Source organism: Spea bombifrons, chromosome 1, assembly GCF_027358695.1.
Source record: "Spea bombifrons isolate aSpeBom1 chromosome 1, aSpeBom1.2.pri, whole genome shotgun sequence".
NCBI classification, from domain to species: Eukaryota; Metazoa; Chordata; class Amphibia; order Anura; family Pelobatidae; genus Spea; species Spea bombifrons.
This window is the reverse complement of record NC_071087.1, coordinates 52903670-52919456: the sequence shown is the minus strand read 5'-3', so window position 1 is coordinate 52919456 and position 15787 is coordinate 52903670. Positions and strand designations below refer to the sequence as shown.

General features: G+C 39.1%; 1 protein-coding gene across 1 annotated transcript; it reads left to right on the top strand.

Moving 5' to 3' along the window:
• Positions 1 to 800: 800 nt before the first annotated feature.
• IBSP (integrin binding sialoprotein) lies at positions 801 to 13584 on the top strand. Its single transcript, XM_053461620.1, has 6 exons — positions 801 to 862; positions 5016 to 5066; positions 9231 to 9314; positions 10000 to 10041; positions 11887 to 12084; positions 12798 to 13584. Exons 1-6 carry the CDS (start codon positions 809 to 811, stop codon positions 13215 to 13217), a joined length of 849 nt encoding a protein of 282 aa, XP_053317595.1. The 5' UTR covers positions 801 to 808; the 3' UTR covers positions 13218 to 13584.
• The last annotated feature ends 2203 nt before the right edge of the window (positions 13585 to 15787 follow it).

Genomic DNA, 15787 nt, shown 5'->3' with positions numbered 1-15787 from the left:
TGGAACGGTGCTGAAAATCCAACTCACACTGCAAGTTAATGGTGCTGATGTCTACTAGGCTTTGCTGGACAAAGTAAAATTGTGCACTGATTTTTTGAAACACAAACACCTGAATTCAGGAAGACAACGTTATTTTTACAATGCCCATGCAATTGGAGGAAACATAAAAAACAGCTTATTTCAGAAGTGGCATTTGATAGGAGACGTTCTTAACTACATCAATGATAGAAGATCGCTTTGCTACTTACTCTGTCAGCCAACTTGCTGGTGAGGATGAAGAATGGAGATGAATCTTCAAACACACTTTGCCTAATTTCATAGTGCCATACCTACAAAGTTACAAGAAGGGCCTAGTGCCCCAGAATAATGCATGTGATTATTTTCAACACTGAATTATGCGTGATTCTCGCTAACCCCTGGAGAAACTCTGAGGCTTTGGTTCTTTGTAGAATGTCCTCAATTGTTTCAATTCACTATAATTCTCCTAACACTATTTAAACTTGTTGGACAATCATAATAATTGCTCCCAGCGACCTTCTTTTGTTGAATTAGCCAGATCACCACTCATGGACAGCTGTTTCGTCCTTAATGAGACTCCTCAGCATGAGGTTGTGATACTGGCTTAATAGTTGAGGCTTGGGGTAGCCAAGAAATACCATTACATAAGGTATGGTGGGTAAAGGTGATGGAAAACCCTTCCACTTAAATTTAAGGGGTAGTAGAAATATTATATATTATATATATATTAAACCAATGCACACATATAAACATATCATTTTTTATATATCTTTTTCAGTAATTGAATAAAATGAAGACAGCACTCATTTTGGTCTTTTTGTTCGGCCTGAGCACTGCATTTTATGTAAGTAAAAAGAGTCTTTCTGGCTTTTGAAGCAATCATATTACTTGTTATTGCTGCCCATAAAGGACTGTGATAAACAAAAAATACAAACAATATTGCTCTTTCTTGTACTGTATTTAATGAAAGTTTCAATATGGAGTGGTCTACTTCATAAACCATCTTATAAGCCTGTGGTGGATATTTGAGGTCAACTTATGGTTTTAAGGCTGAGTACCACAGAACTAATTATTGTAGCTCTCAAACTGATTCAAGCAAACATAAAACACTGTTTTTTGGCGCTGTAAATACTGAGTTTTCCTCACCACAGTCTTCTGGCTGATAGAGATATAGATTGCTTTGGTCTTTTACTCTGGAAGTACTATGTTATTTTGTATGGTCACATACTGATAGGAAGGATTACATCTCATTTGGGACGCAATATTTTAAGGGTTGCAATTTAAAACTACTTGTCTTTTATTTGTGTTATCCTTATTTTTGTTAATATAATATTCATAACCCAGGACATCTAATATCCATAATTGTTCTGTGTTATGAGTGCTGTAACCTGCCCCGAGAAGGTGGTGTTAACTCACTTGACTCACTGACATAAGGCAACCCCGTTATGGACTACATAGTAAAATTGTAGCTCATATGCACTGCTGATTCTTCAGCGGATTGCCTGGTTCCTTTTAGAGACAGGTTTTTAGGAGTAACAGATTAAAGATATCAACATCTTTAGGTGAGCACAGTGCCATAGTTTAATGTGCTTAAGACATTAGGGATATTACTCAAACACAATAAAGTATAATATGAACAGATATTCACTAACATTGACTGTTGCATAAAAATGAATGCAGCAAGAGCCCAATGTATTAAAAAAAAGTATATACACTACCATTCAAAAGTTGGGGGTCACTTAGAGATGTCCTTTTGTTTTAAAGAAAAGCTAATTTTATTCATTAAAATAACAAAATGTATCAGAACCACAGTAGACATTGTTAATGTTGTAAATTACTATTATTGCTGGAGACAACAAATTTTTAATGCTATATCTTCAAAGACATACAGAGGACCTTTATCAGCAACCATCACTCTTGTGTTCCAATGGCATGCTTTGTTAGCTGATCCAAGTTTAAGTTTAAAATACTCTTTTATCATTAGAAAAAACATTTTACAATTATGTTAGCACAACTAGAAATGTCCTTGTTTTCCATGAAAACAGCTAAGTTACCCAACACTTTTAAACAGTAGTAGTATGTATGAAAAGCCGCCTAATGAGTACAGTACTGTTCCTCCCCATTAACATGCAGTTGTGTGAAAAATAAAGTACACTCTCTTTGAATTCTATGGTTTTATGTATGAGGAAATAACAATCATCTGTTCCTAAGCAGGTCTAAAAATTAGGTAAATACAAATTAAGATAAACAACAACACACAACATATTATACTGTGTAATGATGTATTCAACAAAAATAAAGCCAAATGGAGAAGCCATGTGTGAAAAACTAAGTACACCTTATTATTCAATAGCTGTAGAACCACCTTTAGCAGCAATAACGTAATTGTTTCCTGTATTACTTTATCAGTCTCTCATATCATTGTAGAGGAATTTTGGCCCACTCTTTTTATGCTTCAGTATATTGAGATTTGTGGGCGTTTCTTTATGCACGCTCTCTGAAAGTGTCGCGGTTTAAGATGAAAGAGAATCTCGCAGGAGGTTATAAAGGTACGATATGTCTTACAGTCTCCTGTGAATCACTCAGGTAACGGTATCTGAGGTTCCAAAGCAGAGGCGCCCTCAGCAATAGGAGGTGCTATGGTAGCAGGTGTGGCTGGAACTTGTTCAGCAGGAGCATTCTGTTGCAGCTGCAGATGGTGCACCTGTTGTCTTAAATGGTGTTGCTCAGCCTGGATCTCCTGTAAAGTTTGTGAAAATGTGGCCAATTGCTGAGTTGGGCCAGCGAGAGTCTCAGATAATCCAGCGGGTTCCATAGCGGCTCAATTATTATGTCGGGGTTGAGGAGAAGGACCCAGTATGCAGGATGTGAAACGTAGTCGTTTCCCTGAAAAAGCCAAGGGTCAGGACTGGAGACGGCAACAAAGTCGTGGTACGAAAGCCAAGGGTCAAAACCAGGATAATTTAGAAAGCACAGCAAAAGAATAGCTCTATCTGGCACAATAATTGAGCACTGAGTGAAACTCAGTGCTGCTTTTTAAAACCACCACTAGGTGTCGCCCCATCCCTGTGCGTGGCCTCGTTGACGCGCGTTCCCCGCGTTCTCCATTCAAGAGTGAATAAAGAAAGGTGGGGGGGCGCGCGCGCGCTCTTAGATTCAGCCGCGGGAGCAGCCGTCGGAGCAAGAACGGGGATGGAGGTGAGAGCGGTGGCGTGGGAGCTGGTACCCGCGATCGGCGGGTACTCAGGTGAGTTGCTTCGTCGGGGTTCTCTCAGTGCACCCTGACAGAAAGTCTCTCCTCAGCTTGAGGAGACTTTGACTGGGCCATTGCAACACCTTGATACTTTTCTTTTTCAGCTATTCTGTTGTAGATTTGCTAGTGTACTTGGGATCACTGTTGCATGACCCAATTTCATCCAAGCTTTAGCTGTCCAACAGATTGCATCACATTTGACTCTAGAATACTTGGCCATAGAGGAGTTTCAATTAAATGACTGCAAGTCCTGTGGCTACAAGGCTGCAAGCCCAAATCATCACCCTTCCGCCACCATGATATTAGATGGTTGTGCTGATATGCTGTGTTTGGTTTTCGCCAAACGTGGCACTGTGCATTATGGCCAAACATCACCGCTTTGTTCTTGGTCAAAGGACATTGATCCAGTAGTGTTGTGGTTTTTTAGATGCATCTTTGCAAACCTTAGCCATGCTGCAAACCTTAGCCATGCTGCCAAGTTCTTTTTAGAGAGAAGAGGCTTTCTCCTGGCAACCCTTCCAAACAAACCATACTTTTTCTAATTGTAATGTCATGAATTTTAACATTTAACATGCTAATTAAGGCCTGTAGAGTTTGAGATCTAACTTGTTTTTTTTGGCAATTTCTCTGAGCATCGCATGGTCTGGCCTTGGGGTGAATTTGCTGGGACATGTACTCCTGGGAAGATTGGCAACTGTCTTGAATTGTTTCACTTTCGAATAATCTTTCTTACTTTCTTAAATTATGGACCTTAAATTGTTTGGAAATAGCCTTATTACCCTTGCCAGATTGATGAGCAGCAACAATTGCATCTCTATGATCATTGCTGATGATTGCTTATGTCTTTCCTCCTTGGCATTGTGTTAACACACCTGAATGCTCCAGACCACCAAAATTATAAAAATTCTGCTTTAATTGAGATGGTCACACTTGCTGATGTTCAATTAATCAAGAGCATTTGATTAGCTACACCTATCAGTTGCTTAGAAAATGAATTCCTGTGGAAGCAGTAAGGGTGTACTTAGCTTTTCACACACGGCTTCTGCATTTTGGCTTTATTTTTGTTGAATACACAGTGTAAAATGTCATGTGTTGTTCCTCATCTGAGGATGTATTAAAACCATGGAATTCAAAGAAGGTGTACTTTCTTTTTCATACAATTGTATCTCTAAGTTGTTGATTGCTGTTGCTTGGTAGCCTTTTTAAAGGAGGGCAATGAAAAAAGAAATGACTTCTGGGGAAGAAATTAATTAGATAATGGTGTCCACAGGCTGCATCTGGTCATAGTAACAAGAAGGTGAGTTTTTAAACTAAATATATTCAAAACACTTATACTGATCTTAAAATGAAAAGCACAAGCTATATGCAGTTACTTTTTTGGTCTATAGCGCATAGAAACCATCATCCTATGTACTGTAACTTGGTATCCTAAATCTTCTACCAGCTATGTGTTAATATCCCAGGTAAAGCATATATATATATATCTATATCTATCTATATAGATAGATAGATAGATAGATAGATAGATAGATAGATAGATATGTTTATTTAATACACAGCTAGGGTTCATATAGATTATGAATGAGTGTTACATTTTATACAGTGTCTCTTACAAATTACTATGGGAACCCTACTTGAGATAGGTAGCCAACATTAGCCAGCCTGATACATGTTATAAACGTTCACATTTTACATATAGTTGCACTATACATAATGTAAAATTGTATCATTCTCTTTCCTTCAGATTAATCGTTACCAAAGAAAGTGGAAAGGAAGTGACTCTGATGAGAAAGTGGTACGTCATTAAACCAATCACAATGTTTAAAATAAGAGGGTAAATGATGGCAGCCAATTGGTTCCATAAACTTTCTTAGCCCTAAAGCCCTTGAGATAACTCTGCGCAAGCTGTGGTAAGATGAAGCGATTTAATTATTCCTTGGAGAAGTAAAAAATACTTACAAGGGTTGGCCCTTCATTTGCATAGTCTGTTAAATGCATTGTTTCACATCATCCCTATTCACTTACATAACAAACATAAATGTGTAAAAAAGAAAAGAATGAATAAATGTCCCATTGACAAAAATACAAAACCTTAATACATTCCATGTTTCATAATTTGCTGTTTGTTAAACGTATTTTCACTTCTGAGGCAATAAGAATCTAGCTCACTATCAAGGAGCATAACCAACAGCAGTAAATACACCTTTCACTGCTGGTTCTGTTTTTTTTTCTAAAATGTGTGGAAAGTATGATGGAAAAGTTAATGTGTGGCATCATCTTCTAAATATATTTTGGCAGGGATGTGTTGCAATTACATGATTATACAATAAAACCACATACACACCTACTGTAGCGGGAAAGCAAGCCTAAAAATAATAATTAAAAAGTTCAAATGAGCGACTCAGTTCCTGATAAATAAAATGCTCGGACAAACTAAAGAACTTTTTTGAGATGTTCTAAACCAGTGCTAAACTAGGAGATATATAATTGTGATGGATCTGTCCTCTCCTAGAATCACTTCAACTCCCTGTTTGTCTAACTAGCTGTATTGACATAATGTGCTTAGCTTACCCTTAAAGCAGATCTGTCATAAAGCCTACATTTTGTAGTTCAATGTACTACATAAACCTATAAAATGTAACTATACACTGTTGATTACCTGATATTTTTATCAACTGTGACATGATAAAACATGCCCATAATTTGTTAATTATTTACAGGTAACCTTAAGTTACCGTATTTTTCGCTCTATAAGACGCACCTGCTGATAAGACGCACCTAGATTTTAGAGGAGAAAAAAAAGGAAAAAATATTTTGAGCTAAAAAATGGGCTAAAATATTTATTACAATAACTGAATAAGCTATGAACACAGTAAGACACACACAGTAAGACACACACAGACACAGTAAGACACACACAGACACAGTAAGACACACACAGACACAGTAAGACACACACAGACACAGTAAGACACACACAGACACAGTGAGACACACACAGACACAGTAAGATACACACACACACACAGTAAGACACACACACACACAGTAAGACACACACACAAACACAGTAAGACACACACACACACAGTAAGACACACACACACAAACACAGTAAGACACACACACACAGTAAGACCTCCCTCCCTAACCCCCCTTCTCAGTATCTCCCCTCTAACTCCCTAACCCCCCCTTCTCAGGATCTCCCCTCTAACTCCCTAACCCCCCCTTCTCAGGATCTCCCCCCCCCCGCCCCGGTCACTTACCTTAAACTCCTGTGTTGGAAGCGTGAGGCGTTTGTCTCGGGTGCCGGCGCTTCACTGCTGAGCGCCGGCGTCTGACGTCAGCGTAAAGCGCCGGCACCCGAGACAAACGCTTCCAACACAGGCGTTGAAGCGCTGAGGCAGGCGGCGGCGGCCGCCGCCGCCAGCAAAGGATTCCTGTATATCTGTCAGGCAGGGGGGCCCGAGAGTTGCCGAGCGGTTGTCTTCAGCAACCGCTCGGCACCCCTTGGGCCCCCCTGACTGGCAGAAATCCAGGACTCCTCTGCTGGCGGCCGCCGCCGCCTGCCTCAGTTGCGACCCCGGATTTATCGGCGTATAACACGCAGGTAGGGTTTAAGCTCCGGATTTTAGTTAAAAAAGTGCGTGTTATACGCCGATAAATACGGTATATCGTTGCCCCCCCCCCCTCCTCCCTGCCTGCATCTTCGCTCCATAAGACGCGGCTGATTTTTCATCCTACTTTGGGAGGAAAAAAACTGCGTCTTATGGAGCGAAAAATACGGTATATATCTTAGCTAAAAGTATGTTAAAAACCTGGAAGAGATGCATATCAATAACAGTCCAGTTCTGTTTTAAATAGAAAAACAGAATTTGCATGAAAGTCAGTGTATGATTTTAACTAATTTTGGGGAGAACATATAGAAAAATATTTAGACTTGGATCAGCTATTAAATATCAATAATAATACAAAAAATCAACACACACACATTTGCACCATTGGTTTGCTACTTGAAGTAGTTCTTAACAAGAAAGAACTTCTATCAAAACCAATCGCTTGCAAGGAGTCTAGTTAGACCCCCACAACCCCTGTTGAGCCAGTGCTGCAGCTGACTGGCAGTAAGTATAGCAAATAGCCAACAGCAGGGAAAGGGGCAAATGCATATGAAAGATTCTGGACTGGATGGCCAAACTGAAGCTGAAGAAGAACTGGATTGACATGTCTGACAGAAGAGATTCAAAGAAGACTTTCGACTGACGCGGAAGAACCGGTTTGCAGTACTACAGAAGTTGCTCAAGAAAGAGCAAAACAGTGCCCTCAACAGCTGGCAGAAAGTCAAAGAGACACGTAGATCGTCATGCCAGGTAGAGACCCTGACCAAGATAGAAGACAGGAAGAAGAAAAAGGTAGCAGTCAATGGCAAAGGCCAAGACCAAAGATCCTGAAGCTCACAGGGTTGACTGGCTGCAGAAGGGGTACAGGCAGCATACAGTGGCAAAATGAAACAGCTGTACAACATCACCAAGGGACTGTCTGGAAACCTCCACAAACCAGAATGACCCATCACAGAGGAGCATGGAAATAACATCAAAGGTATCAAACAACAGATGAACAGAGTGGGGGGAGCACTTTGAGGAACTCCTGAACAGGCCAGCACTACCATATCAACCAAGCCAACAAGGACCTCCCAACTCTAACCAGCCAACCAGAGATCAAGTCATTATCCCGATAAAGAACAGGGTGGTGGCTGGGCCCGATAACATTCCAGCAGAGGCTCTAAAAACCAGACCTAGATGATTCAGTGGAGATGTTGTATCTGCTGTCTAAGAGGGTATGGGAAGTATGGGGAGGGATACCTCATCAAAATCCCCAAGAAAGAAGACCTCAGCAATTGTGCCAACTATAAAGCAATCATACTCCTGTCGGTGTCGGGGAAGATCAACAGGTCCTCCTAGAGAGAATAAAGGTCACTATCAATCCACAGCTACAATAAGAGTAGGTAGGATTCAAGCAGAACAGACCATGCAGAGACAAGCTAGCAATGCTCTGCATCTTAATCGAGCAGTCCTTGGAGTAGAACTCCTCATTGCACATCAACTTTGTCGACTATGAGAAGGCGATTGACAGTGTTGATCAAAGGACCATTTGGAAGCCCCTTCAACACTACGGCATCCCAGTCAAGTTGGTAGGGGGTATCTCACAGACAGCTTCCAGGTGTAAACTGGAGTCTGACAAGGATGTTTGTTGTCACCCTTTCACTTCCCCCTTGCCAGTGGTTGGATTATGAAGACATCCACCAGCAAGAGCAAAAGCAGAATCCAGTGGATGTTGTTGACTCAGTTGATAACCTGGACTTTACCGGTGACTTTGCACTCCTTTTGAATAAAGTTTCTATTTCCACCTGTTCCAAAAGCTTAAAAGTTCAGCATATCAGTATACCTTATCCCATGCATGCATAAATTCTATGACTATGTTAGCCTTTTGCTTATCTGCTGGAAGGATATGCCATTCATTCACCGCTCTTTTAGTAATGCATTATTTTGAAAAACTGTATCTTAGACTAGGTACACCGACTGACATTGCTTCAGCCACACACAATCTGCCACTCCAAAAAAAACGTAATGTGTGGGCTGGACTTATGTCATTAGCGGCTACCAGTCTTAAAGTGCTTCTGCATTTGTTTAGTACAAGGCTCAGAGTGTAGTTCCATTAAGATAGAGTTATGAGGTTGAGAATGTATATATGAAGCTGGTTGTCCATTTTGCCTGTTACACAGCTTTTACGTAGCTGTCACTTAGGGGATAAAACCATAGTTATTACTATTCCCATGTCCATTTACCCCATTAATAAGTACTCAAAAAGCATCTGAATTGTCTATTGTCTAAGGTAAATCAATAAAGTTAAGAATTTAAGGATTTTTTTCCTAAATGTAAAATTATCCATTCTTATTTTTCAGTTACCTAGAAATAGATATGGCTACTACTTCTACAGAAACCTATTCTTGCAGGGACCAAATAGACATTACATAAATATTGCCAAGGTAAGTGCTTGTACAGACTCGTTTTTCTTATTATCATAATCCTTTCATACAATTATTCAGTTATACTTATCTGAAGGTTTGCCAAGCCTACCAAGCCATCGAAGGGAAAGTCATATTTGGTTTTATCTCGAGTGCACAGGGAGAATGTAGACTTCACTGTATTTATATTAAGGAATAGTCAAACCAAATAAATGTCCTGTTATGCATTTATGTATCTCTGTACTTAAGGAGATACATTTGCTGTTTTACATAACTATAACTACACATTATATACCGCCTAACGGTCCTAGTTTTTGTGGAACAGCCTTAATTTTCAGACACTGTCCCAATGTCCCAGGTAACTGGGATCAAGGGCTGGTTCGGGTAATCCTCTGATCTTCCCTGACTGACCCAGAGACCTTTGAAATCCATAGCATTCTGTGCTGCTCACATGTGGCCACCTCATGAAGCTCTGATGCTGGGAACAGCAAGATGGCATGGCAAAGGTGGAGCAGAATGAAGTGCCATCAGCCCTGCCCACTGTTGTCACCACTCCTGCTTGGTTCTTGCCACACCCCCAGCATGTGGCCCGATTTAGACTCCTGGAATATTGAGGGGTACAGAGTTATGATTTATAACACAACACAAGGTCTATAACCAATGGTTCCACTAAATATATCATTTTTATTTCTTCTTGTAAATTTAGGGTGGTGATTCCTCAGAAGAAAACGAAGATAGCTCAGATGAGGTAGGCAAGTTTTTTTGTGAATTGCGGATCATATTTTTTATTTTATTTATTATATTATTATTTTATTTATTTTTATTTATTTTATCAAGAGGAATATCCTATTCAACAGGGAAAAGGTTGATGGCAGAAATTGCTTACGTGTTACTTTGCCTTATTGTATTTAAATTGCCATTTATTAACAACATCTAGTGATGTTTTTTATCTATAATGGTGGGAAAAAAAGTAAGCATCAACAGCAATGGATCAGATGCAGCGATATCAGTAATACATTGGTAAGTAGAGAAAAAAATAATAATGTGGTAGCACAGTTACAATCAGGTTTGGACTTACCCAAGTAGTGTTTAGAAGTATAAGGGCTTTGTGTGTCATACCTAATGTTTAGGTTGTTTAGAAACTGTGCAAGTTATAAAGGAAAGAAAAGCTTTATTTATATTAACACATACTTCCATGACATGTCACACTGTACTGTATGTTTAGTAGACAAGAGTGAATGGAAGGTTGGTTATGGATGAGGCTTCCACACAGAACCCCAGGGTTTGCAGCCAGCCCAGCTCTGAGCTGAAGGTCATCACTATCTATACAGGAGCATTAAGACTGAGCTCAATATGCATGAGATATGTCATATCACAACTCCATAGCCTTAGCTACCAGTGGGATGTTCCTGCTGACTGGACCTCAATTCTCAAACTGCACCAAGATGTCTAAAACTCACTATCATTTTTCTAATTTAGTTCTTGGTAATAATTTGCTTGTAGACACATCGAATAAAACCATTAAAAAAAATAATGAATGGAGTTCTGTTGTATTGTGAGAAAGTTCAGTTTATTCAAAAACTATGGGCACATTTACAGACAAATACATGAGCTGAACATTATCAAACTAACATGTAATCATCTAGCCTATTTTTAAAGTATGGGGGTTTTATGAGTCATATGCTTTCAGCTAGAGCAGTATTTCTTGCTTCTAAACCACATGTGAGGTTAACCTCAAACAAAACATAGGCAGCTTAATACCAGTAATGGTGGGTTCCAGATGATCCTGGCAAGAGCTAAAACACCTCCAGAATGATCTACTAGCCTAATTTGGAATTTGAGTGTTGAGAGGATGATATGCTCCAGAACAATTTGCCGCTTACTATAAGTGTATATTTCTGGAAGGTCAATGACTTTACATAGCGTGCTGCAGAGTGTCACCTTCTGCATTTTTTAATTCCCACAGTTCAAGGGCCATATTTTGTCATCATCAAATCATCTTTTCTCAAATTCTATATTTTCCAGTTCCTACACTTAATAAAGATATGAAATAATGTTTACATATCAATATAAACTTTATGCACTATGGAATCTGCTGGTGCTATATTTAGCTAAATGAAATTAAATGTTATATTTCTATAATTTTCTAGTATTTCATTTAGATATTCAAAAATTTATATATATATATATATATATATATATATATATATATATATATACTCTATATATTAATAGAAATATTATTATGTGAAATCCAGCCACATTACCAGCTTTAGTATAAAAGACAATAACATTTATCAATGGATGTAATCATATCTTAAACTAAGAGTATGAACTTACGACCACACACACCAGAGACTGCAAATACAATTGGACTTCTGGATGACACATAACATGTGGCTCTGTAATGAACGTTAAAGTGCTTGATTACATGTTGATAAGAGAAACCCTATATTCTATATATCCGCTAGCTAAATGTAGCACGTTATCACTGTACAAACATTAAAAATGTAACCACAACTCAATAACAAATTGAAAATTACTGGATTTCGCAGATCACCTTTTCAATGTAAAAAAATGTTTAAATCAATAGGTTGAGTCACCAGAAGTAATTAAAAATGGAAATAAGGCTCCAACTACAGGAGGGTCTGAAACAGGAGGCACAGAAACAGGAGGCTCTGAAGGAAAAGGGGCAGCTGAAGAGGCTGACTCTGAAGAAGCAGAAGGTGAAAATGAAAGCGAAAATGAAAGCGAAAATGAAAGCGAAAATGGAGGAACATCTGCTCCAGAGGTAATAGAATTATATAGCTCACTGATGTTAACCACGCTCTATATATTACCCTTCACTTGGTTCAAGAGAAGCTCAAGTCCACATGACTCATCTAGGCATAGTAGACTTAAAATCGCTTTGCCAGCCAATGCACTTGTAAGCAGGAATTCCAAGAGGACCTGTCCACAGAAGCTTATTAATGATGCAATATCAGTCATGCTCATGTTAGGGCCCCCATTTGATACATATGGGGGGGGTAAATATAGCATCAAAGGGAACTCCCACCATTTTTTATACTGGTATCAGATTAAAAATACATATTCAAACACATTGTGCAGTTAATAATATAATGTTTTCAGATAGCTGCATTTTAGAGATTTGTATGTATTCTAACTCTGCTATTTTAGCACAGTCTACTATACAAATACTTATCATTCTGCCTGTGGCAAAGGATGTTCTCTGACTGATGAAAGTCTATGGAAGATAGGATTTCATTAGCATTGCCATACAAAATCAGCTCAGAGTGGTGTTTGAGCAGGTAAGGTCACCCAATCTACCACAACTGCAGCAATGGCAGCCTCTAAGTCTACAGAAAGAGTCAGTTTATTGGAGCAAATTTGGATAAAACCATGTTTTTGTCAATGTTGACTACGCCTTTGTTCGGCACTTTATTTATTGAACTAATCTCATTTAAAGTGACTCGCCAGTCAAATGTTTCTTTTCGATACGAATAGGTGGAAGACACCACAGCAAACCAAAATGAGACTGAGACCGAGGATGGTGAACAATTCAACACTACAGAGATCAGCCTTGAAACTGAGCCTACGCAGGCTGGCACTATTGAGCCTGCCACTAGACAAGTCGAGGCCCAAGTTCTTGATGCTACTGTGATCCCAGCAAGCACTGTTGAAGAAACCTTAGGTAATGAGGAAGGTAGTAACGGAGGCATTGTGAGCACTGTTGTGTATGAAACAGCAAATGACGGATACCAGTATGAGAATGGATATGATCATGAAAATGAAATTGACTACAGAACCAGAGGTGACACTTATGCACGCTATGAAGACGAATATCACTACAGGAACCATATCTATGATGGGTATGCTCGAGAGTATGATTATTACCACCAATATGATCAGGTTAAAGGCATGTAAAAAAAGGATAAAATCTATGATTTCTTATGTCCACTTATGTTATTGAAACACTTGTCCTTCTGTTAAATTTATTCCAATGTGAAATTGTGGTTCTGTAGAATAATTTCATATGGATTAGTCATTACAAAATGTAAGGTTGCTTGAGCACTACCTCCATCCTGAAAAAAGTTTTATGGGCACTGACCTCTCAGTATGTGATTTGACATGTGCATTACAGAAACACTCAGTAAGATGTATCAATGAAGGTGCTATTTCTATTGCTATAGATGAGCCCTATAATCATTTACCGGTATGCTTGATAATGTAAAGAAGTCTGCATGGATTCTGAACTGACAACTTTTCTTGTAAATGGTACAAAAACAACACCAAATAATCCAAGGACCCTACAATAATCCTAAACAGATCAACTCATCAGGTGACCTGATGTGGGCACCCGAGGACCTTAGGCAGCTGCTCCAATAAAAAGGCTCATACATAGCCCAAATTATTGTCACTGATCTAATTAAATCTCATTGAATATGTACTAAGTTTAATACTATATTAATTCAATAGCAATTCTCAGCATACTGTGTACATAAATGTTTTTGTGTGATAAATCAATTTAGATATCATATAGATGTAAGCATCTTATTGAAGTTTAAACAGGATATATTTAATATACAGGTTGTGTTTTTTGATAATGGTAATGCAGTCTTTTACCACTTAAAGTCAATTTACATAACCATTTGCTTCATGGTTCACTATCAATATCGCTCATGACCTGTGTCATGTGTAATGTAATATTAATTAAATAAATCATAGGAAAAATGCTCAGGAAAACTTGAGGGTCTCTCTACCGCTAAGTGAACAGCAGTGTATGTTGAATGAATAAACAATTTGATGGATAACTGGTAAGAATTCTTCCAAACGTTGACATGTCAGTAAAAAAAAGTGCAACTTTTGTTATCTTGGAAAGAATATAATGGAGGTGTAAGAGTGTCAGTGGCAGAGCCATTATTTATATCGCTTTCTTTATCGCTTTCTTTATAATGATTACAATAATACACATATTAGAAAGAGTGTAATAAATAAAAAAAAACCACAAAACAAAAAGCTTCAGTGCACTGATTTTATGATTTGCATGTTGAGATCCTTACCAAATGATGAGCCAGTTATACACCCCAAACACCCATAAAAGCATTATTTTGTAGGAGGGGTAGAAGTATTAAATATATGTGGCATGAACATAGCTGGAAACCACTGGGAACCAAGAGCTCTTCATCTTCTAGGGTAGGGGCTAGCTGAGTGTGAGACATGGCTAGCTGTGCATAGGGGCAGGTCTAGCCCCATATAGTCCTGAGTGGGCAGGGAGCAGGAGGGGATTGGGTATGGACAAAAGATGCACTGTTGATTCCCCAGGGTATATAAGGGCAATGAGGCACAGGGAAGACCAGGCACTGGCAGACACATCCAGCTACTTTGTGCAGAACTGAATTTACCCAAAACTGACAAAAAAAATGATTGACCAATGACCACCCCAGTTGATAGGCACATGTAGTTCCTTGAAGCAGAAATGAATTTCCCCCATATTATAGAAATTACAAAAAATGATACCTCAGAGTAATGACTGTGAGAAAGGAGGAGGAGCAGCAGCCATAAGACACTGGGCAGGCCGGCACTGGCAGATAATAGGCACATGCAGCCCCTTTGTGCAGGATTGAATTACAAAAACAAACAAACTGGAAAAGCACCAAACTATAGCAAGCTATATTAAACAATATATATCGCTCCAAGTATGGGGAGGGTAGGCTTACCCGGTCAGCAGACTTCAGATCCGGCTTCCAAGCCAAAAATCAATGAAAAACAAAGAAAATAATCTAAAGCTGCAAAACCGAGACAGCCAAATCAAATCAAATAACCCCACCAAAATCTATACTTAAACGGACTTCATTGGGAAGCTATAAACATGGGGGGGCAATAGACAGGAAATAGAACAATAGCCTAACGCTTTCGAGCCTTATGGCCCTTAATCAAATATTTGAATTTGAGTTCGTTTTGGCAGTCTCGGTTTTGCAGCGTTGGATTATTTTCTCCGCATCTTCGTTTTGCAGGACTGAATTACCCCAACATAATAGAAATTACAATAAGAATATCCCTCAGAGTAAGGAAGGCGAGAGAGGAGCAACAGCAGGAGTAATAGGGCAGTGGGCTTGGGCAAACAGGCACCAGGTTGCTGCTAGAATGATGACCAATAAATGCACAAAACAAAGCAAGAATTCAGTTCATACCCATCGACTTTCATTAAAAAGCACATATCTAAGGTATAAATATCGGGATTCTGTCACTCTACATGGCCATTTATTGCTTAGCCCACGACTACGTCAAAGTAACCCACGTTTTGCAAGTCCTTTCTAATTTTATATGGCGATATTGCTTACCAAGGAGCTGAATCAATGGGAGTGCGCTGCATTTTTAGCCCAAATGAGTCTCTCAAGCCATTTAAAGCCTTCTCTGGACACCATTAAAAAGGCACCTGTGTGGCAAGGGGAGCTGCTCAACTCTAAGGTATGGCCAGAACCTTCAAACATGCA

Bases quoted from the DNA above. Each gene is read 5' to 3' on its own strand.
- IBSP (XM_053461620.1), top strand. From the start codon at position 809: ATGAAGACAGCACTCATTTTGGTCTTTTTGTTCGGCCTGAGCACTGCA. The intron at 863-5,015 runs GTAAGTAAAAAG...TCTTTCCTTCAG, and splicing joins GCCTGAGCACTGCATTTTAT to ATTAATCGTTACCAAAGAAA. The intron at 5,067-9,230 runs GTACGTCATTAA...CTTATTTTTCAG, and splicing joins GTGACTCTGATGAGAAAGTG to TTACCTAGAAATAGATATGG.